The following is a 25,585-nucleotide window of genomic DNA, read 5'->3' as shown; positions in this document are numbered from 1 at the left end:
TGAAATTCTACTGAAATACGTAGCTACTAAACAATTTAGGGCTGTTTGCTGTGGATTTTTAGACCATATGGCAAAAGTTGCGACATCATTTTAACTGATTTAAATATTTCAGTGAAAATTGAATTAAAAAAATACATGTGAAACAAGCGTTTTTAGATGCCTAGTAAATATACATTTTCCGAATTGGGTTGTCAAATACAAAACTTTTTTGTGTCGCTAAAATGTAGGTGTTTCTTGCTAGACTAATAATGACTGGTTTTGGTTTTCAGGACGTTCCAACCAGATGGTCGTGAAATATCCAGAAGCTCATGTTTGCTTTTTGTGTAGGGGCGAGTGAGCATAATGATGCTAATGACGCACAATCAGAGACGGCGAGTCGTATAGCGCCATTGTGCGCTGGGGGCAAAGTGTGACCTCTCTGAGAAATCACGTTGACTGCGGGTTAACGGAGGTTGGGGGAATCCTTTTCACCGCGCGCGCGATTAGCCACGCGCGCACACTCCTTCAATGAGACACAATAGTGCGCTCAAATGCGCTCAGATATCATCCAGTTTAGCCTTTTTTCTTAATAGGCCACGCTATTTGTGTTGTAGGTTTAACTGTAAAGTTCGCTGTGTATGCCATTGCTATACTTTACCATATTAGCCAGTGTTCACTTAACATTATTCACTTTCATTAAGATATTTTCTTATTGTTGCAAGAGATACTTAACGTTTCAGACAAAAAAATTCATCATTTATTTTTTTTAAACTCAATGTGGCATACGCAGTCCTGAAATAATGATTTTTTAAATTAAAATAAAAAAATGAAACACAAGATTATCCATCTTTATCCATATGCACTGCAATATGCAAGTTTATTTTGAAGCTTCGGCATGCCTTCATTACTTTTAAAGTGTGAGAGATGAAAATCCACTAAAACTTTAGTGAAAGTAACCCAAAGTGTGCCGTGGTGACACGAGAAAGGTTGGTCTAAACACATGTGTCTTTTGCTATTGTTATGGCACACTTCTAAAGTTCTGGCGTGATCTGCTTGCCAGCTTCACCTCAATCACTGCTCTTATTTCCTTCATTCTGTCTCTTATTCTTTTCTTTTTCTTTTCTGGGATGTACAGCCGTGGGGCTAGGAGGGGTAGCCGGACAGATTTTGGAGAGGGAGGGGGCCACAGTCTGAGGTGGGCTGTAATGGGCCAGTCACTGTTCTCAGAGTCGCAGACAGAGCGCGCGCACACAAGGAGTTGCGCCTCCCACACACACGCGCACCAATTCACTCACAGAAGGAAAGTGGATGTGTGCAGCAGATCAGACCACGGCTGCAATACCGCATCGGAGTCCTGATGCTTTCTCCGCGCCTCTGAAAACAGAGGAGCGCTGATTCCTCGGCCCTGCTTGCACTTTGCTTTAAATCTATGCACGGCATCAAAACGGGAGGCGAGCGCACCTGAGGATTTAACATGCTTTAATTGTAACGGAACAATTCACCGGACGGTTTTCTCTCTGTGTGGAATAAACAATTTTCGAAGATGGGAACGACTAAACACTCCAGGAATGTGCTGTTTTGCAAAACGCTCTTCAAAGTAATACTTTTGGCGGCCGTGGCACAGGTCGTCTCGGGTAAGACTTTAAAATATAAAGTTTTGGAGGAGCAGAGAGTCGGTACGGTGATCGCCAGACTGAAAGAGGATGTAGCCAGCGTTTTATCCAAACTCCCGAGCTCCGTTACCCCGCGGTTCCGCGCCATGCAGAGGGGCAGCACCCCACTGCTCTCCGTGCGCGAGGAGGACGGCGAGATCAGCATCGGCACCAAAATCGATCGGGAGAAGCTTTGCGAAAAAAACTTAAACTGCACTATCGAGTTCGACGTGATCACCCTTCCAACGGAATACCTTCAACTGTTTCACATTCAAGTGGAAGTTTTGGACATCAACGACAACGCTCCGCAGTTCTCTCGCGCCATCATACCCATAGAGATATCCGAGAGCGCATCGGTGGGAACGCGCTTTCCTTTGGATAGCGCGCTGGACCCGGACGTCGGGGAAAACGCGCTGCACACGTACTCGCTCACAAGGAATAACTTTTTCAAAATCGATATCAGGACGCGGACGGATGGCGCTAGGTACGCGGATCTCGTGGTGATGAGGGAACTGGACAGAGAAACGCAGTCCAGCTACCAGCTGCAGCTCACTGCCTCGGACTCCGGCGTGCCGCCGAAATCTGGCTCAACTCTGCTTAAAATCAGCATATCTGATTCCAACGATAATAGCCCGGCGTTTGACGAGCAAGCTTATGTGGTCAACCTTTTGGAAAATTCCCCACCGGGAACCCTCCTGGTGGATCTTAACGCTACAGACCCGGATGAAGGCAACAATGGTAAAATAGTGTACTCTTTCAGCAGTCACGTGCCAGCTAAAATCTTAGAGACCTTTAAGATTAACCCAGACAATGGCCACATCACACTGATTAAGAAAGTTGACTATGAAACCACTTCTTCATATGAAATAGATGTCCAGGCTCAGGATATGGGGCCGAATTCCATTCCAGGCCACTGTAAGATAATCATCAAAGTGGTTGATGTCAACGACAACAAGCCGAAAATCAACATCAACCTCATGACTCAAGGCAAAGAGGAGGTGGCCTACATCTCAGAGGCATCGCCTGTTGATACTTTCATTGCATTAGTGCGCGTGGACGACATTGACTCAGGTGTAAATGGTGAGGTTGTGTGCCGTCTCCATGGCCACGGGCATTTTCGCTTGCAGAAGACCTACGAAAACAACTACATGGTTCTTACTAATGTGTCTCTGGACCGTGAAAAACGCTCTGAATATAGCCTGACTGTGATTGCTGAAGACCACGGCACACCAAGTCTATCCACTACCAAACACTTCACAGTGCAGGTCCAGGATGAAAACGATAACCCTCCACGCTTTGAAAAGAGTCGATATGAAATTTTTAAGTCTGAAAACAATTCGCCAGGAGCATATCTGACCTCAGTGATGGCCACTGATCCAGATCTGGGCACTAATGGCCAGGTGACCTACTCTATTGTGGAGAGCCAGGTCCAAGGCAGCTCCATATCGACATATGTGACTATCGACCCATCCACCGGGGCCGTGTATGCACTCCGAAGCTTTGATAGGGAAGAAGTGGGCCGGCTCTCATTTACCGTGCAAGCACGAGATAGTGGGAGCCCAGTGTCTCTAAGTAGCAATGCCACTGTTCTACTCACTGTACTGGATGAAAATGACAACCCACCCATCATTGTTTCACCATCACTGAGCAACCACACCGCCGAGGTGCCATTATGGAGGCACGCCGAACCAGGTCATCTGGTAACGATCGTCAAGGCGACAGATCGTGATACAGGGGCCAATAGCGAGCTGACTTGCTCCATCATTGCTGGTAATGATGACGGACTTTTTGTCATTGACCCACGGAGATGCGAGTTACGCACTAACGGAAGTGTTGAGGCCTCAGGTCGTGAGGGATTTGATCTTACAATCCTGGTGCAAGACAGAGGGGCCTCAATTAGACTCTCGGCCAGGGCAGTTCTCCATATTGCCCTACGGGACGTACCGGAGAGCTACTCGCTGAATCCTTCAGACCTGAACAACCAATCGACTCTAGATGTCTCCATGATCATCATCATCTCCCTTGGTGCCATCTGTGGCGTGCTTCTTATCGTTATGGTCATGTTTGCCACCCGATGCTCCAGAGAACAAAAAGACCCCCGACATTCTTATAACTGCAGAGTTGCTGAGTCCACCTACCAAAACCATCCCAAAAAACCTGCCAGGCAGATCCACAAGGGGGACATCACATTGGTCCCCACAGTTAACGGAACTCTTCCTGTGAGGGCCCATCCTCGGTCCCCCTCAGCATCACCTGCTCCTGAGAGCCGCCAGAGTCATCACAGCCGCCAATCACTCAACAGCTTGGTCACCATCTCATCCAATCACGTGCCTGAGAACTTCGCACTGGAACTTGCACATGCCACACCACCTGTCGAGGTAAAAAACATTCAAATGACTAAAGCATTCAGGCTAATTTCTGCTAATATGAAGGTCTATGACCAAATTCTTAGTGCATGGTTTGAAAGGATATACAAGTAATCAATATTTGTGAATTCTTTATTCCTGATTTAAAGTCCCATCTGTTATGATATTCAGTATGATTGTTTTATTTATGGCATGTTTATTCATACAACCATTTATTGTTTCATCACGTATAAGTATTCTACCATATCACAAGCATCTTGCATTACCCTTAATCCCCCCACCCACCCACCCCCCCGTCATCACAACCATGGTCATCTGTATTTGTGTTGGCTTGTTGTCTGGTCTGCCATTATTCATTTTTTATTTCCATTTTTTTTCTTTATTTGTCCCCACCCTTTTTTGGCTATAGCAAGTCTCACAGCTTCTGTCCATACTTCATCAGGGCCAGTACCAACCCAGACCAAGTTTCCGTGGCAACAAATACACCCGGAGCTACAGGTAACCAATCACACTTCAGCCTGTTTTTACCTTTCTTAACTGTCCTGCAGGGGTTCACAGTCAAATTGTTTATTTGTGTGTAAACTGGGCTCTTCCTAAAAAATAAGTGATTCAAAAAGTAAAAGATTTGAATTGACATAGATTTACATTTGTGCATTTTGACGATGATCTCTATCTAAAGAACTTAAAATTAATTAAAGCTATATATTTGAACTGATTCATGTTCCTAACTTTAAGAACAATGGTATAACCCATACTCCATATCTAAACGTCTGAGGTGTCTGTCTTTAGGTATGCTTTAAATGAGATGGATAAATTCAGCCTTAAGGACAGTGGCAGAGGGGATAGTGAGGCGGGAGACAGTGATTGTGAGATGGGAAGAGAGTCCCCTCTGCTTGGAGAAGGCTTTGGTGAACTCTTCACACCCGATGGACATCACCGACTGCATCCATGTAAGCATAAGAATATGATGTTGATTTAAGTTTTGTCTTTACACTGCAGTAGGTGTTTCAAAGCAATGCAATATAGAACCATTTTCGGTTCCCCAAAGAACAATTTACTCAAAGGTTCTTATAATATACATTTCTTTTTTACTTATTATCATTTAAAGAACAATAAGTGAATCAGAGTTTTCAACTTAAATTTACACTCAACATCTACTGTATTACTTCCTATTGGGGAAAACCAAATGCAAACTATAGATTCTGATGGATAAATAAACGGTCTGATCATTAGAGAATCCCACTCGTTGGGTTGCAGGTGGATATGCGCCATTGATTTCTGTAAATCAGCACTCTCATCATTTATTCTATGCATGAGAGAGACTGGGCTAAATGAGGGCCTGTTTTGCAAATGCACCAGATTGGGCATTTATTATCTCTAAGATGTATAATATATGGCCTTTCAAAATTAATGGAGCTATAATCAGTCCCTGGAACATGAATGAGTAATGGCAAACATGTTCAATGAGGGCTACAAGCTGGCATATTTGATTTGTTTTGCATACCCTCGAAAAAAAAGAGGCATGGGTTGGATGAATCTGGAAACGCTTTGCTTGGTTGTTTTGCTTCTAATGGACTTATTTGACTAGTTGTGGGTGTGTAGGCAGTTTTGCATACCATCCAAAAACAACATTCATTAACTAACCTCCACCATCGATGCTGTTGTTTTATTTCTGATCAATATAGCAATGAAGCTATGCACCGAAGAGTGTCGCATCCTCGGCCACTCGGACCAGTGCTGGATGCCTCCGTTGGCCTCTCCAGCATCTTCAGATTACCGTAGCAACCTCTACATACCCGGAGAGGACCCCCAGCAGAAAGCCACTCCTGAAGCACCACAGTCCGGAGAATCGACGCTAAGGAAGAAAAGTTTCTCCACCTTTGGCAAGGAGAATGAGGAGGGAGAAGGAGAAGCAGGTGATGGGGAAGATCTGTGTGGAACGACTTCTCTGCTGTCTGAAATGAACAGCGTGTTCCAGAGGCTCCTCCCCTCTTCATTGGACTCTTACAACGAGACCAATGAAAGTGAAAAAACAACAGCCTGTGCAGCAGGAGCAGGCTCACTGGAAAGAAGGAAAGGTCATCTGCCCGGCAAGCCAAGCACTGCCACCTATCAGCAGGGTGTCGCAGTTTGGGCCGCTAATACACACTTTCAAAATCCTGGACATGGCCACGCCCCAGCTAGTCACATGACAGCGACGGTGGCTCCACTTCCTGCCCCTCTGCCAGCTCCAATGCCAACATCAGCTTCCACCTCAAAATGGCTGCCTGCAATGGAAGAAATACCAGAGAATCATGAGGAGGATGAGTTAGAGTCTGTGCTGGGTCATCTGCATGGAAAACGCTGCGACAGTCGGAGCGAAATTATGGATGCCAGCGAGCTGGTTGCAGAGATCAACAAACTCCTTCAGGATGTCCGGCAGAACTAAAGAAATTCTCTTTGTCTCTCTCTACAGTTGAATTAAAACAATTTTATGTGAAAGGACAAAAAGATTTAATGAAACAAAATAGAAAAAAACACAGAGACCTGCAATTGTCGTTAAAGTTGCATTTCTGGATGTTAATGTGTTTTGTGAATGCTAATTATCCAAATGATGTTTGTATTTTCTGGTTTTTGGCCACAGTGTACACAATGTTAGTGTATTTATCTTTGTATTTTAAAAATACAATTTGTAGTCTTTATATTTATATATTTGTATATACATAAGTTAAAGAAATGTACATAATTTCAGATTTCTATTTTTATACATGCATGTTGGCAAAATAATCATGAACAACATGCGTTGGTGTAAATATTCTTATTTATGAAAAAGTTTTTCTTTCTTTTTTTTCAATGGTATTGTTATATATGAGCATAATATAAGTACATTCATATTATTATTGAAAATGTGTTATTTGGCGGGGTGGGACAGAATACAAAAAGCATGTTTTGGGGGTGGGAGTGGTATTTATAATGGTGTATCCTATGTGTCAAGTTCGGTTTTACATTAAACAAACTGCGAAATAAAGAGAATTGCAGATATGTCACACATGCACAGCTCTTTGGACTCTTCTTTTTTGCACTGATATATTTCTAAACAAGATCTTTTTCTGTTTTTATGACTTATGTTTTTTTTTTTAAACATGGAAATTCATCCCAGTAAATTACAGGATGTGCGACTCTATTTAATTTTATGTTCCTGAAATATCCATCAAAATGGGAGTAGGCATTTTTGTTCTTCCTCTTCACATACTGATCCAGACAGCAGACTTAAAAAAAGATCAAGACCATTTTAGTCACTCTCATCCGTGCTGCATTCGTTTTGAGCGCCTCCTACTGACTAAACGAGAGGTTTCAGTCAGGAAGCAATCAGCGGAAATAATGCGGATAAAGAGTAAGATAAAAGGGGAAATGTAATTTGATTTTGTCCTAAATTGACGTTTATGTAAGGAAATGGACAGCTAAGGTGAATAATAGGCCACAAAAGTAATTACAGAGGTATATTTCGAATAGAGTGATCACTGATGTGGAAATGAGATTCGATGCTAGAGCCCCCTAGAGACAAGAAAGCGCAACAGCAAAAACACACATTTCTCCTTTCTCGGTTTACCCGTTTTCAGCTTTTTCTTTAGTCAAAACTGATAAACAGTATGGAGTTGTAATTTAGCTTGACCTTTTCCATCCAATTTCTCAATAACAAGATTTACTTCCCTACAAACACGTCGAAATGACATAAAACAAAATGCATTGCAATGACATTTAAAGGCGGAAATGACTGAACGCAAGGTGGTATTATAGCTACAGATTTCCAACTCAAACTAAATTAGAGTGTTTTTGCCACTCTTAGTTTAGCAGTTCAAGGCAGAAAACTTAACGCTCACTTTGACATGCAGCAATTGGCCTTGACTTGCAGTTAAATAAGAAAAAACACTTTCAAATGTGTATACGTTAGTTTTGGCCTTCACTCTTAAACAAACGCACGTATGCACGCACACAAAAACATATCATCCTCTTTAACAGGGCTAGTCAGCTGGCGGCCCGCCAATCATCTTTACCCGGCCCGTCTTAACATTTCAAATAAGTGCGGAGACTTTAAGAACGGTGTGCTTTTAGAAAAGCACATCCTGAGACGCCACATCTCTGATAGTCCAAAACGCTCTGACATTCAATACAAAAATATTTCACACGGCTCTTAACATAAACAGATTTGATCGGTCTGTCAAAGAAACCGAATGATATTTACAGCAATCCGCAGCCACATGCAGTCGGTTTGGGTACACGATAGGTCACACGATAGGTCACGTGCCAAAACGCATCTTCTGCCCTTGAAAGTAACTGCAGGAAGGGTACACCATGTGAACTTTTGTCTCTTTTGTTTCAGATACAATTATGTATGAATTTAACTATAACTATAAACTATTTTTACGAAAACAGCTGTTCATATCCCTCCAGAACGTGCACTTCAAAGGATCTGCCCTTCTAAGTGCGTGGGGCACCTGAATGCGAATGGAATTCACTCGAAAATGCAATAAGAATTCACTCAAAGATGCGCTTATCGCCATATCTATGGTAACAGAGTTTTGTTTCCTGCACATACCGCATGTATTAGCATTTTAACTTTTTAATTGGACTTTTTAATTCATTTAACCATCTTCATAGATAACTTCTTGAAAAAAGTAGGCTACCTGGTGACCTGGGGGTGAGGATATGAACAGTTATTTTATTTTTGGGTAAACTTAAGCATAAAGGAATATAAAATACAATTAAAAAGACAATATCCCGTTTTAATATATGACCTATAAGTAACAGTAACAAAAACAGTATTACAAAGTAACAAAATGCAATAAATAACAGAAATAATGATGATATGGTAAACTGCATCCTATCTACACTTGGAATTGGCCTGCAAAGAAAAGTAGTTGAAGACCCCTGCTCTATAACCTTTTTATATAAGAAAAACAGCACAACAGCCCCAAGGACGCTCAACAGACCTAATCTACTCAACTTGGCTTTCTTGTGTACATTGTGAATTCAATTTCCTAGTAAAGTTTTATTGCTTCAATTGAATAATTCATTCCGTTTCTCCTATTCCTACCGTGCCTGTTGTTGCATCTGGGTAACTGTCCCAGGTTACACTAGGTCTTTTTTCACACCCCAGTTGCACACGCATTGCATAGAAAGTCATGTCTCTCACTGAGGCTTCTTGTCACCAACGAGGTTGGTAAATTGACATAATTACTGAGGTGGATTTGTGATTAGCTTGCGAAGTCGAGAGTGTATATTCACATCTTCCGCTTCATCTCATGAATTTTCTACTGCTAAAAATACACCTGTCTCCCTCTTCCATCATTTCAAGACCTGAGGATAAGTCTGCCAACAGTCTGTTATCTTCATCACTTTGGGTGTGTATGTGTGTGCGTGTTGATCTAGTATAGCAGCAATAACTGGGTGATTGCGAGCTCTGTTAACATTACAGAAATGTAGAGACTCAAGAAATAAGTTTTGTCTTATTTGCTTGGTGTAAAGTATGTAAAAGTACATCATTACACGATCTCCTTTGTTCATTCTCCTATATTTGACTACTCTCGCTTTCAGGTAGAGCATATTTTCTGCCCAAATGGTTTCTCCCAGGATGCATCATGAATAATAAACATCTGTGGCTCTTCAGTCCAGCTGTTGGCCAAAGTGATGCCGTCTGTGTTTGGATGTGTGCACATGTGTGCTTTTGTAAATTTCGCACACAACTGTTTTTTCTGTATAAATTATGTTTTGATAGTAAGACAGGCAGCTGTTCACTAAAGCATGTCGACAAGAAATGCATGTGCTGGTTGGAAGAGTGTGCATATATGTATGTTTAATGGTCCGGAAGTGCCAATGACTGAATATCATTTAAGGTCTACATGTTCCATGACATGCAGGAGAGTCGATCCCACACGACTTTATGAAGCTATAATCTTTTATGGGCCTATATATAATGTACATCCACTGAAACTAACTAAGAGACCATTTCAACATTATTATCTGTTTTTCTTTCAGTTTATAGTAATTAGTTTATGTAAAATTATTATTTTTTTTTGTTTGAACTACTAACAATTTTCTCCCAAATTTCAATGCAGCCATGTTTGTTCTTTTGTCAAATAAATTAAAGCCTCATTTTACAATTTTCATGTCTAATAAGTGTGCCTATTAATGTGGAGCTCCTGAGCCAGAAAGGTTATGGCAACATCAAACATTTCAGCTTTTGAGGTTAAATCTTTTAACCTTTTAAAATAAACAGTTCAATTCTGTTGCTCATATATTAACTTCAATCACTGTTCCTAAATTGTTCCTAAATTATAAGAAGTACATGTTTATGATCATTTATGCATCAGGTATTTTAATACTTATCAGTATTATTTTTGTTTTTGCAAGCCAGTTCTATCTAAGCATTTTGATTATGGCATTAATTGTACAGTAATAAGATTATATGTAAGTATGAGAGTGCAGTGGTCACAACATGAAGCACTGAATCTGAAGCTTATTAGATTTCATTAAATCAAATCCATAAGAGGTCTCCTCCAAATAATGATGTGCTTAGAATGCAGTAACACATAACAATATAATGTATCACCTTTTAACTGAGCACACAGCTGTAGCACCTGAGACCTCACGAGACAAACCTAGTTCATCAGCTGTAATGCAAGTGCCTTTAAACAGTGGCATATATGCTGACGGCCTGTTTGAATGCCATAGGTATGTGTGTGGTGTACAATTGGGATATCACCGGTCTCTCTAAATTTCACCACTAGATGGCATTATTTCTACAGATGCTCTCTTCCTTTGCTGTCTTTGCTTGACATTTCATTAACATGCATATCCAGTCATTCATTATCATTGGCCGGATTACTTATCAGTTCATTAAAATATATAAAGCTGCCCATAGGATCAACCGCATGGAGATCCATGGAAGCACTAAAAGCAAACATCAAAATCAATTACTGATGCAATGAAACGCACTATTGATATAATATGCTTATATTTATAAAAAGCAAGTCATTGCTATTAAAAGGCATGGTTCATGGCCTCTATTTCTTCCACTTACTGCAGACAGCCAGTAAAAGAAACATTATATCGTTTTGAGCTTGGACTGTTGGCAGGCAGTTGTTAATCTTTGATGTTGGGTGGGTGACAGATGATATTCCAGAAAGTCATTCTGCTTAATGAGAGAATGCAATGTAGATTCTATCAACTGCTCTCTTTCTCTTCGTAATGCTATGCAAAATACCAAGAAACGGTTCAAAGAAGGCACTTTAATCCACTATAAACTTGAGCAAGATTATACGCTATGTGAACAAAAGTATTGGCATGCCTGCTTTTAATAAACAGGTGTGAATACTTTAGTGACTAATGTTTAGTCATTTCTGTGAGTACAAATCTAAATGTTTCAGCATATAAGGGTATTCTAGAGAATTGTGGACTACTCATTTAATGGCAACAGTTTGGACAGGGCCCTTTTTGATTTTAACATAACAATGGCCCTGTGTACAAAGCAAGATTCGAAAAGAAATGATTGATTCACATGTTTGAAGAACCTGCTGAACACCTTTGAGCCAAACACTCATCACCCAAACCCATCAATGACTTTCCAAAGCTGTTGCAACAAAGATGGAAAGAAAATGCTTTATATTGTATGGTGTAGCATTCTTTTATTTTATTTTATTGTAATTACTGGAATAGATAAATAAATACATATAATAAATAAAACCTTTGCACACACAGTGTAAGATACATTAAACTTAACAATAAGCAAAATAATGTTTTCTTTGAAACTATTAAAACATCCCAAAACAAACCTGAAAACGCTGACACCGACAGCAAGACAATGACATATTTATATAATTTATTTATGTTCTTTATATACAGTGGAATCCAAAGTGAGAAACAGGGAAAGAGGTCATATAATGAACATTAAATCAAATCTCACACTAAAGAGCATTAAATACCACACACATCCTCTTAAATAATTGCATGGTAATTGTTAATTCACTGGGTGAAATTCTTTACGCTCATTCAAGCAATGCATACACTCCATCGACCATAAAATCTCTTCTTGATTCCCTAAAATAAGATACCCATCCTGCCTCCTGCGACATAACTTTGCAAATATGCCCCTTTCTGCAATAAAGATCTGCAATAAAGATCAAAGTTCATAACCAGAGAGTTGAGCACCCAATTTCCATTAAACCAAAATAACCCCATTTTGATGTAACACATCACGCTCAAGAGTATGCCTCAAATTAAACAAATTTGCTGACTGCGACGACCCTATCAGGAATGACGATCAATGTCTAACAACAGCCATTCGCAAGCCTGTCGACCCGGCCAGTGCAGAGGCATTGAGGGAAATAAATTAGCTCTCATATCTTGTACAGTAATGCTCCTCACATGGTTGACTGCAGAGTGCATGTACATACCAAGACAGTCACATAGACAAATAAAGCGAGACGTAGGTCACTAACCCCAAAAGTGAAATTCAGCATGTATAAATCTCAGAATTGTAACCGCATCGTAGGTAATCTAACATTGAGAGCTAAAATGTGCTGATGCAGTCTTAGTGTGTGTGTGTGTGTGTGCGCGTGTGTGTGGGGCGGTTAATTTACTAGTAAGATGGCAATTTTCATCCAGCTTGAGAGTGAGTCATTCATGACAGAATTTTCATTTTATCCCTTTAAAGCAGAACAATTAAACCTTAAAGCTCGAATTCAGTTTGATGTTTAGTTTAGTTTTCTTTATCAATTTTGAAAGTTAGTGCGAGGAAACGGACTATTATCACAGTGTCTCTTCTCACATTTCAAAATATGCATTCTCTTTAACACCTTATTTTTGTGACAAAACGCAGAGTATTGCAAAAAGTGCCCTGATTTCACATCTGGATTGTAAACGCCCTGTCGTAAATGTAGCCTTGCCTTTAAATGAACACCTTGGGTGTGAAATATTAATGTAATAAAGTAGAATAAAGAAAGTAAGGAGGCGGTGTTATGGATTAACTCTGGATCTGGGACACGTGCGTGCATGGTGATGATTTTGCCCGATTTCAGCAGATGTCGGATGGCGGCAGATTCGACAAATATGATTTTCCACACAGTTCTGGTTTAAAACGTTGATCATGATATTGAATTAAATGCTATTTTCGAATTATCGGAAAGATCTGTTTTCATGATTGGTATTTCCGTTTATTGTATGCAGTTCAAAGAAAGTTTACTATGTTTTTATCCCTGGTTGACAACATAAGCTACGCCCACATTAAAATGGGCCATTAGTTTCAATGAGAGGTGTTTATGAAAATCAAAACTATTGTATCATGGGCAACTATGCATCTATAGTGCATGACATGTGTCCCAATTGCATATCACAAACAATTTTGTCATAGTTTCATCTAAAATTGCCAGAAGCTAAGGCAAACATGGATTGAAACATGCTTTTCAAACGAGGCTTTCTTCTTTTAACTAATTCCTTCTGTTTTCACTAATTAAATCCATGTATTACATCCATTTATATAAGACTTAATCTCTTTGTAGTCCATTGTTTTTAATCAAGTACATTTTCTCTTTTCATTTCAGATGAAGAAAGCATGCAAGATGCAGTTGATGTGTATTGAAGTGTCTTTACGCTCTTCTTATTATCTGTGTTTTCTTGCTTGTACTAATAGATTGGAACTGTCTGAGTGTATGTCCCCATATGCTGTGCCCTGAACGTAAAGCAGCTATGCCCTAAATGGTCAAAAAGGTAACTCGTATCTGCATCTACTAGCTACTGTGTGTAACTCTAATGAAAATTCTGTTCTGTTCTGGCTGATAATTGTTTTATTATCTTGTTTTTGTTACTAGTAAATGAGGCAAATTCCTTAGCTGGGTCCTGATGAAATGTTACCATGGCGAGGACATATGTTTGTGGTCTGATAACTTACCTTATGTTTATAATAGCTTTAGAAATCGTTACAATCTTTAGAATTATACAAATTATTTTACATTTGCTTAAAGTGATAGTTAACCCAAAAAAAGAAAATTCTGTCATCATTTACTCACCCTCTTGTCAATTCAAACCTGGGTGGCTTTCTTTCTAGCGCAGAACACAAAATAAGATATTTTGAAGAATGTTGGTAACTGTCACCCATACATTAGTTTTGCTTCACACAATATAAGTGAATGGGTGACACCCCAGTTTGAAATGACAAGAGGGTGAGTAAATAATCACAGAATTTAATTATTTGGGTTAACTTAACTGTCAAGTATTAGTTTCTTTGTATTCGTATCAAAGTATGATAAATCATTATATCTTAAATTTAAGCCACTGCATTCATTGTTCCTTTGGCATCTGTCGTTGGACGTATGGAGAATACATTCTTCAGTAATCTCACTGGTGCTCTTCAAGCTATGAGAAATATTGCCTTTGCAGGATTTATTGTATGGTTATGGTAAAATCTTAAATGCTGTTGCATCATGCAAGATGAGACTTACATTCACACATTTGACTAAAGACTAGGATGGCCATATAGCCATTAAGTACCTACCGAAAAACTATAATAGTTTCAGCCAACGAGCGGCGCTTTGTATTGCCTTCTCATAAGGGCAATATATAACTCCTTCCTGGTGGAACATTCTTCCTAACGCGGTCCGGTCAACCACATCTCTCACAACCTTCAAAAACTACTTAAAACCCACCTCTTCTGTGAATACATGACAGACAAAGTAAAAAGATTAAAAGTAAACTAACCTTCTCTCTTTCTCTCAACAGGTGGTGGTCTAGCTTTTGTTGAAACTAGTAAAGTTACTTTGTAATAGCACCTATCATACTATTGCTCTTGTATGACATATCGCTTATTGCTCCCTTAACACTTTGTAAGTCGCTTTGGATAAAAGCGTCTGCTAAATGACTAAATGTAAAATGTAAATAATAGTGTTATTTATAAGATCCAAAGCTCTAAATGTACTGTACAGTACCTTACTTTTCATGATTGTTAATGTGTCCAACAGAAATAAAATATTCTTACTGTTTTGCTTGTTCTTATATTGTCTCACTAAAGCTTTGTGTGGCTCACAATATTTTCTTCTATCCTGTTATTTATTTGTAGCTCTCATGGATTTTTTTAAAGATCTTTCCAGCTGTCCTCTTTACGTTTGCCCTGTAAAGCCATCGACTACTTAATGACTGGCATTACCATATCATGATACATTCTGACAGATATATCTTTATGACATTCTATGTATAGTACAAATATAGTAATTTCATAACTTTTGGCATCTTTTTTTGTAACTTGCCTTTTTCCCAAAACATCTCAAATACGGGAAGCGTGTAGTCATTCATATTATGAAGCTAGTGTGGCTTTCAGATGCTCATAGTATAGACCCACTGACCAATGGGTTAGTGCAAAATATACAATGTGGACAAAGCTTCTACAGTTGGCACATCATGCTGTTAAAATGGTTAAAAATATTAAAATTATTGTTAATGTGTTTTTATTTGTATGGTGTTTCTGTAAAGTTTATTTCGATTTTTAGTTGGGAGACCCGTTTTCTGTTAATAAGTTAAAAAGCAAATACAATTAATTGAATAATCGATCTCTATTGATTCCTTGCAACTACATGACTGAGGTTCCAAATCTAACATGTAAGTATGTCTATGCATGCAGGCAACTATAGCAATTTAGTGCTCATTCTTTAGGAGGATCTCTTTAAGAAGTAGGGATCCCCCACTTTACATATGTGTGTGAAATAAAAATACCATCTCTCATCCAATATTTACATACCTTAATATAATGTTGTAAAAATGAGGTGATTTATATAACCCACACGCATCCATGTCAATATATATGCCATGTGTAGGTGTGAGAAAAAATGAATTGAGAAATTACACAGAGCCCAAGCAATATATAAGAGCATTTCCCACTTCAGTTTCCATTTTCTTTATAAACCAAATTTCACTATCAACCACCATAGCAAAGTTTCATTAGTTCATAAAGAGGCCGAATGAAGGTTACAGAGGCCTCAAAGGGGCCTGCTTTTTGTTTAGTTTTGTTTACCTTCCCTACTCGTGTCACATTAGCGAGTCAACATATTTCAATGCATCCATTATGTCTTAAAAGGATACTCCACCGCAAAATTTAAATTATGTCATAATTTACTCAGCCTCAAATTGTTCCAAATTCGTACCTGGACCAACTTGGGGTGGAGTAAATTATGACATAATTTACATTTTTGGGTGAAGTACTCCTTTAACGAATTAATAAAATAACGCTCCCCCAAAGAGTTGCACTGAAAATCCTTATTTTGTAATATAAGAAAATACGCTTATTTCAGTCAACAGCAATGATTATTCAGACGTGTCCATTTTCGCTCTCTGTTCTCTTTGAGGTAAAAGCATCCGAGAGCCATCTAGAAACCTTTCGAACTCCCTCTGCTGACGACCTAGAAAAATAATGTCGGATCAATAGAGCTAAAAACAAAATGTTTGAGGGGTGCTGATCTTCTATCTGAAGTTTGCTACAGATATTTCACTTTCAGCCACTGATAAGTGTGATTTTTTAGTACAATTGATGTTTTAGTACAATTGATGTTGTGCTTGCTGTTCTGTAGAGTGTTCACGTTATAATGACGCTAACATTACTGGAGTGTGTCTTCAAACTGCCCGTTCACGCTACACCGTTCCAGAGACATTCAGTCGATGAAGTGATGAGACAATACAAATTCAGCGTCTGAAATAACTTTCATAACTCTACTCAGCGAGCGTCTCCGTAGAGTTGTTTTTTTAGAGTCGGAACGCAGATGCGCTTTAACCTGTGGGTTACAATAAAGCAATCGAATGCCACGTCTAATACTTTTTTAACCTATGTCAAGAGTAGTAGCTGTTAATCACATCACAGAAACTATATACGGTTGAGCGGGCAGATTCAGAACTACACTATAGGTTAAAGCGAAACCCTTGTGTTTTAGATATAGCTCTTGTCCTGTCCACACACTTAATACTAGCTGTCCAATATGACAGCCGTGTCTCTCTGTGGACATGGGTCTGCATATTTTAAGCGCATTCACATTTATTTATTCTGAGTTTTTGGCACACAGGATAAACCGGTCCCCTCTAGAGGCTACGTCTCATTTTCTGGAAGGGCTCTGAGAGAAAACTGCCGGATCGTCGTCGTAACCTATACCTGGTACAGTTACCACAGGAATCTCTTTTCAGGCCCCAAGGAGGACATGAGGCATTTGGGGGTTTCTAGGCATGTAGAGCAAGAACGCTTATGTTTAATTTTAGACAGCCTTTTGTATTCATGAAAATGATATTTGGATTAGCGATAGTATATTGCTGCATGTTACATGAAAAAATATATAATATCAGATATTGCACAGTGCAATTCGGGAGAGTAATATTGTTCAAATTGCTTTGATCTGACTGAGCAAACTTTTATTCAAATATCGGAAAGGCAGAATGTTAATTATGGATGGATGGTAGCGTAGTGATTATCTTCAGTGCTCTCTCTCTCTCTCTCTCTCTCTCTGGGAGTTGAATATGTCAGTCTGCAGTGTGGTCTAGTTATGTCAAAGTGAATGACTTATCTGTCACCTAACATTCGACTACACAGCGATGTCAAAGAACAAAGATTCTATAACAAACAGTCTCTGCGATAACTCATGAACCCTTCTGTATAAAAGTAAAGTTCAGAGTTGTTTATTGTAGTATATGTGCATTTAGTTCTTATTCGGACTTTCACAACATGATTATTGTGGCCAAAAGAATTCACAATAACAATATTATTACAATATCTATTGCATTTCTTAAAATAAATAAATGATGCATTTAGTCAAATTCATTTTTATTTTCTGTTTGGTCATGGAATCACACTTAAAATATTGTAGGAAGGCAGAGAGAGATATCGTAACCAAAACTTTAAATAGGTGCTCAATTATTTCTATCTGAAAGACTCGGGAGTCATGATGACATTGCAATGATATCGCAAGTGGAGTACAAAGATCGTAGTGTCCATCCAAAGCTCAAATCCAGAGGGTCGTAGATTCTCGCACATTTTGAAAAGTGCTACACATATAAAAATGGACTGAAGAAGTGTAGATGAAGCCAGGTAACTGAGCTTAAGGTCACCATGAAACGGAAGTTGCGATTGACTTATTTTCCGTATAGTGATTCATATCCAAGTCAAACGGCTTCTGAAAAATAAAAAAAATAGACAGTCATTCTATTCCTACCTCTATTTTTTTTGGTTACGTCATGTGGTGAAGAGTTGTTCTTGAGAGAGGAGCTTAAAGGGGTCATATGGCGCGAACATGTTTTTCTGTGTCTTTGGTTTGTTTTAAGTTGCCCATGCATCTATTAGACACATAAAATTGCCAAAATTAAAGTGTCGGAACAAAAGATGCATACTATCTTAAAGCGAATACTCACCCAGACCTGCCTGAAATGCCTTGTGTAACCACGCCCCCACAAATGTATACGCAAATAAGGTGGGCGTACCTGTCAGTTCAAATTGCATTGGAACCTGATGTTCCAAATATGGTAAGAGGCATTACATTTCCATCACATGCTTGCAGTATTCCACCAATCACTACGCATTGGTTAACTGGCCAATCATAGCACACCTGGCTTATCAGAGCGGAGAGCTTTGTAAAAGTTCTGGGCATTTCAGAGAGGCGGAACAAAGAAGAGATGCAAACATTTGCCTGATTTGTTATGGGTTGTGACTTTTTGTGAAGTTGTGAAGATTTTGATATTTAATTAGTTTTAAGTCATTATTATTTTATTGTAATTTATGTCTGTATGTATGTATGGTTGTAATGCTGCCTATATTGGCCAGGACACTCTTGAAAAATAGATTTTTAATCTCAATGAGTCTCATCCTGGTTAAATAAAGGAAAATAAATCAGTCATTTGGTTGAACACAATATGTGTCCTCCCTGCAAGGTCTGATCTTTGTTTTCAGGACAGAAAGACCTGCAGGCCTCTGTAAAGTGACCTAATGAATGACTAATATGAAATTCATACAATTTCAGATAACCTGAAGAACTAATTAAACTAGAAGCCTTATTGGAAGGAGTCACACTGTCTGCATTTACTGTAGGCCAAGCGGGTTACAAATGAACTGTCACCATTGTGTTGTGCATGATGTTCCCACAAAGCTTTTCTCCTTTCAGAGAAGCCATATTTCTGAATGTATGGCATCATGAACATTGGACAAATTAAAGTGGCTCTAACAGTATAACAGCTATAAGTCATCAGAGAAAGAGAGAGAGGGAGCATAAGCGGAGAGGTTCATCTCCTGAAGGCAAACCTATTTAATATTAAAGTTCATTCATATGGTTTTATATGAGAGTTGGGAGATGACACATTAATCTTGCATACTTTCGGGAATATGAGGTAATTTGTGGGGCATTGCATTGGACCTAGTGTGTAAGACATGTTATAAGACAACAAGGGCAATAAAAGAAGGTCACTGTCTTTTTCCACAGTTCAACCACTAGTTATGATTGTGGTAAGGTTGCTCAGTACACTTGAATTCAGGGAATTCATTTCCCAGAGGAACAATGTTTTTATTGCTTAGAGCTCACCAATTTATAGAGATTTTATTGAGTTTCAGGCATGTTTCCACTTTGTCTCACATTTCTTTAAAAATAGTCAGAAATTAGACAACCGTTTGAGCTACGAAATCAATTTGGAGAGCAAGGTTCATAATTTGCTCTGAGAAATGTTTGAATTCATAGTAACATTTTCTGAATGTCGTGTCTGAGGAACAATAAAATAATTTCCCTCACATGTTAAAAGCACCCACTCGTCTAATGCTTTACCTGTTTTGTATTGGCGATTCAACGCCTCTGTGTTCTTTCACTGCATATCAACGTATCGTCGTGACATCCACCTTCATATTGCTTTATCTATATCCCTTTTCATCTTTGACACGCGTATGAATTGTCTATGACACAGAACGCTGAGTAAAAAAAATCAAAGGCAGTGCTAAGTCAACTTAACGTTGGGGAATATATAAAATAGCAGAAAGAAAGGCCCGATGGGAGACCAGAGATAACCTACAAGATTTCCTCTCTCTCTCTCTCTCTCTCTCTCTCTCTCTCTCTCTCTCTCGTTCTTTTTCCTTATTAATTTAGTCATGCGCTGCACTTCCTCCCTTCAAATTGCTTCTCTTTTTTGCTTGTCATTTTGACCTCTGTCGACTTCTGCTGCCCTCCTTACACATTTTGTAATGACTGAGGGAACATTGAGACAGAGGAGAATAAAATAGTCTCTTCACCACATTTCTTTCTGAACTGTCGGGCTCATTGTCCTCCACAAGACTGGGTCAAAATTTCAATTGCCCAAAGCCAGCTGAGGAATATATGGCTATTGTTCTCTGATAAATAAAATTTGGCTTCTTTTCTGTAATGCATCTGTCAAGCAGCTTAACCATGAAATTATTAAACAAATTATTTAAAGAAAGAGTTGTCATCATCATAGCTATTTTAATACAGCTCTTCAACATAAAATAGCAGTTCTTAATGGCAGTTCCCATTGACTTGCATTGGTGTTGTGTCCATACAATAGAAGTGAAAGGGTATCACCTTTGATAGGTTAAAGACATTCTTCAGAATATCTTACATTTACATTTATCGTTTGGCAGACGCTTTTATCAAACGCACTATGCGTTTGCTTCTGATTATGTGCAATCCCCTTGGATCAAACCCATGACTTTGGCGTTGCTAGCGCTACACTCTAACCATTGAGCCACAAGAAAGCCCATCTTTTCTGTTTTGCACAACAAAAAGTCGTACAGGTTTGAAATGATGATAGAATTTAAATTTTTGGGTGAATTATCCCTTCAATCCCTTCGTATACGTTTAATTTTCTTCATTATCTGTGTTGTGGAAAATGATATCTGGCTTCGAACAAAACAAACGAAACAGATACATAAAAACAAATTATGCAATATTAAAGTTTAATTGCACTATACTAACTATTACAAACGTGTTTACATGGACTATGTTACCTAGAGGAAATAATATCATCAAACAAATGTTATTAACAATTGACTTTTCTTTTTATATCCGAGCAGTTAAGTTTGTGTGTGGGTGCTTTTGGGAATAAAAGCTGCTCCACTCTGATATAGATTACTTTGGTCTACCCATCTGCCCTCAGGAAACCCAATCTGCAACATAGATGACAGGTAAGAGAAAACAACAGATACGACCCAACAAAAAGCTCAGCATGAAAGAAGCAGAAAATGTGCTGGTATAATTATGCCTGACCGGAGCCCCGCTGTTATTCCACCGAATGTGCCTGAAATCGATGAAGAACATTTGGTCTGGACCCTTCTTTCTGTAGACTCCACCATTATCTAAAAGTCCCTAAATGTATGGTATTGATAAGTCACTTCTCTGGTTTCTGCCTGCGGATATCAGGCCACAGCCCCCAGATTTCAAAACCTGGGCTCATTTAGATCAAACGCCTTTGAGAGTGCAGCCCTGGTACATTTTGTGATTTTCCAATCTAAAATTCTCATTGATTTCAGACTAGGGTGGGAGGGGGGTGAATTACTCTTTCGACTTCTTCATTCTTGTTTGTTTGTCGCGCTCTCCGTCTCAGGTTCTGTTTCTAATCTCCTCACCCAAACCCCCACTAGTGGCTCCCCTCAAATTTTTTGAACAGTACTAAATCTTTTCCTGGAGACTGTAATGGTCTGAGAATGAAAGGAAGGTCAGGATGTGAAGCTGCTGAGATCTGTAAGTGCCGGATCAATACGCCAATTGGATTTGCCCACTCGCATGAAGCAGTGCATCTAATAGCCTCTCCTGGCCATTGATGCAGCCAGCCATCATTTAATTACACACACTGTGTTACAACTGCCTCGGTTCAGGCCAGTCATTTCAATAAAGGGGCAGACGGCCAATCTCACATAACTTTACTGAGGATATGAAAAACGCCATATAAAGACACCTAAACAGGCCAAACAAGGCACATTTGATCAATTTATTGAACAATCAACATGATCGCTTTAAATATGAGGTAACTTTATATGGGGATGCTGGGGCAAGTTGTCACACTTCAGGAAACTCTTCAGGATTTGTTAGTGTTCTGAATTGGTCTATTAAATGTGATGGGGCATGTTGTCACATTCAACAGTGGGCAATTTGTCACAATGGGAACCTATCATCACATAGCTTATTCTAGAGTCTTAGTAAAAAAATGGAAGACTAAAAAACAATATTTATACACAACAATTCATCAAAGATCAAAACAGGAAACGTTAAACCACTTTTTTGGCCAAATTAAACTAATTAATTCACATAAATAATTCAAGTACTTTACTAATTATTAATAAAATGAATGACCTTAAACCACATAAAACATGTCAACCTGCACTGCCTTTGTCAATTTTTCAGTATAAATTTGAATTCTTCTTTGGCCGCTGTGGTTTCATTATTACTCCATGCAGTACATGACAAAAAATGCAAATGCATTGTGTTTACACCATAACACTGACTTTATCATACATCTCACAACATTTTAATTCAATTGAATCCCACATCACCAGGATTCATATTGTCGAGTGCTGCATTGTTGATTCATATCGGAGCGCAATATTAAAATCTTCGCTTTTATCTACTGCCTTCTCGGATGCTTTGTTTCACTTTAGCAAACTGGCAATGAGACACAAAGTGTTTCTTTGACTGTCAAGTCTTTTGATTATACACTCAAATCTGTGAGACGGAAGATGAGCAGCTCTAGACTCGGGGGGTAAAGACAGCTGGCGAGCCAAACATTTGTTTCAATTTTTTAATTAAAATGAAAACAGGCCATTGATTCCCCCTAAGTGAGAGCACTGGAGCCGAAAGAAGCATCCATCTCATTTGAGCATGTGACAAGGGGTATTGGGGTGGATGTTTGAGCAGCGTGAAGCAATTAATAAAGTGCTTTCTTTAACGAAGACTAACATTAAAGCGTCATTATGAAGTACCGATCCTGCTTTAAGTCTGTCCCATAATGGAGAAAGCTGATTGGTTAATCCAATGTTTCATTGATTGGTTGATGAAGTGTCACTGTCAATAAATCGTGATTTAGGCTCAATGTGTGATGTCTAAACATGAGATTCTCATACATCGATTTAGTTTGGAAAAAATGGAAATGTAAAACTTGCAAACAACAAAAAAGCAATGCAAGCATGTTCATCCCCCAGTGCATTCTGGGAATACAGAACCACACAACTTACTGTTTTGACATTAAAATATAGTATAAAGTAGAACCTTAAAAAAGTAAGTACACCCCCCACAGACACAAAATGTACACCAATAAATACAATCTCTGACAGTATTTGATCTGAGAATATTGTTTTACATTTAGGTTGGCTGTCTAAAGTTTTCATAACACCAGTGACTGATAGCTAAGTATGTCAAACACAAACTCGTTTTGTTTTGCAAATTGTAATTCTAATCTTTCGTTACCGATTTACAACGTTCCCGTTTTTCCCGTATTGAAGTGCAACACTCTCCGTCTTCTTTTGGACTTGAGCCACAGAGGATATTGGAGCAGGGCCCACAGAAAGACTTCTGCTTCCAAAGGCAACAGAGAGACAGGAAGTAGACTACAACCCCAGGACTCTGATCATACAACCCAAAATACATTCTACTGCCATCTCTCATTTATCTATAACTCTATCAGACTTCAGGGTGAGTGCACTGCGCACACACCCTTAAGGAAGAGGAAGACTTCATTATACTTATGAGAAAGAGCAAGGCAGCAAATCTAATTCGCTTTTGAAGAAACGTGGTGTTATTGCTTTTCTATATTCACTTTCTCTCTTCCTCACTCTTTTTCAGTCTGTCGCTGGTGCACATTATGTGAGTGCTCACCTAGGGAGTCATTTCGAGCGGACGAAAATAAATCCCTGATATAGTTAAGCATTATGAGAGTTTAATGTTCTAACATGTCTGGGCACTAATAGAATAGGTTCCTCACTTTCATTGATGGAAGACATTTTATTTTTGGATTGAAAATGGAACACAGGGGATAAAGAGGCCGATTCACTTACATTTGTTTGGCTGTTTGTTACTGGAGGCAAAAGTAAGCAGATTTGGGTCAAAACACCTTACGACTGGGAACGGAACGACATTACAAAAGTCATACACGTAACGCTGAGTAGAAACCACAAAGCTAAAAAGAGATAATTTAAATAGGAGCCTTAAAGTGGGACCTTTGGGCCAAGGTGCTTAGAAAATATAGTAATTGATGTCATAAAATAGGACCACATGAGACCTATAGTATGTGAACAGTTTAATTCAATAGAATACAGCAGAATACCTCAAACTAAATTATGACAGGTGTAAATAGAAACTATCTATCTATATCTGTCTATATTTCTTCACTAAGCACACATTTCTCGTATTTAATTATTTGTATTTATTCACACTATCAGAACAGACCTGCCGTTCATTTCCGAGAAACATATTTTGTAGTTAAAACATGACTGAACATTACGACTTTCTGTGCTTCGCATGAGTATATAAAACCTTCCATCACTCTCTAGAAGCTGATGATTGACAGCTCACCTCCACATACACACAGACTTGGGTCTTGATCTGGCCTTGATCTTATTACCTGCAGCATTCCTCTCTTTGACCTAACCCCACCTCTTTCGCATCATCCAATGTGTAACGGGATGACTAGCCTGTCAATCAAAAACGCTTTTGGCTGACATGAAGTCTAATGATTCTCAAGAGTTAAACAGACACCTTTCTCTGGGATTTAAAGACCCCCACTCTTCTTCACGACTCCCTTCCATTTTAAAATGGGACTCTATCAGCACGAGGAGACAGTAGTTTTTCAAATCACACACCACAAAAGCACGGACTGTTGTAATGAACCCAGGATTCAAATAAGGGTAGGCAATCTTCTGCTCCCAATGCCTTATCTGTTCTTCTCTCTCGTTCTCTGTTTGCTCTTTTCCATTGTTGGTGACACGGCTGCCATTATGTGAGTGTTTCTCCACAGCTTAAGGATCAATCATGTGGACACCAAAACAGTCGAGTAATAACACACAGAAGACAGATTCCACAACATTAGACTATTTTACTCTCCTCTGATTGCAGGGGGACGAAAGAGGCCCTGTGTTCAGATAGAAAGTGAGACAAAGAGAGAAAGAAGAGGTTTGGAAAATGAAAATGAGCAGAAAGAGAGACTACTTAGGCTTCTTTCTCTTTATATGGAGATTCTTTCAAAGAGACTATTTTTATAATGATGGCACCCAGTGCAGTTCACCCAAAAAAATATAAATTCTGTCATCATTTACTCACCCTTATGTTATTACAAAACTGGATTGTTTTGTTGGACTCCACGAATGACAACTTGGCCAAACGAATAGGATTGAGACACAAATAGACACCATAATCTCCATCACATTCTGGTCCCTAGATATGGCATGTGTTACCTGAATATAAAAATATAGGTTTGTTTACCCTTTGTATCAAATGTAATAGCAAAGTTAGAGTTTGGAAAAACCCAAAATTGATCTTACCTTAGGGATGATGAAAATAGACAAGATTATAAAACTGGGATGGTTTTTTGAGAGGGTAATCTGTTGTCATG

At 38.9% G+C, this 25,585-nt stretch overlaps 1 protein-coding gene across 2 annotated transcripts; it reads left to right on the top strand.

The window, feature by feature from the left end:
* The first annotated feature begins 1,210 nt into the window (after nt 1-1,210).
* On the top strand, nt 1,211-7,032 carry pcdh18b (protocadherin 18b). Of its 2 annotated transcripts, none has more exons than XM_079479450.1 (4): nt 1,211-4,009; nt 4,440-4,495; nt 4,787-4,947; nt 5,683-7,024. In XM_079479450.1, exons 1-4 carry the CDS (start codon nt 1,523-1,525, stop codon nt 6,423-6,425), a joined length of 3,447 nt encoding a protein of 1,148 aa, XP_079335576.1. In that variant the 5' UTR covers nt 1,211-1,522; the 3' UTR covers nt 6,426-7,024. The 2 variants fall into 2 exon arrangements, with proteins under 2 accessions (XP_079335576.1, XP_079335575.1); XM_079479449.1 differs by having other exon boundaries at nt 1,213-4,009; nt 4,407-4,495; nt 5,683-7,032.
* Nucleotides 7,033-25,585: the final 18,553 nt, after the last annotated feature.

Source organism: Barbatula barbatula, assembly GCF_947034865.1.
Source record: "Barbatula barbatula genome assembly, chromosome: 18".
NCBI lineage: Eukaryota > Metazoa > Chordata > Actinopteri > Cypriniformes > Nemacheilidae > Barbatula > Barbatula barbatula.
The sequence above is the reverse complement of the archived record's forward strand: the minus strand, read 5'-3'. Positions and strand labels throughout refer to the sequence as shown.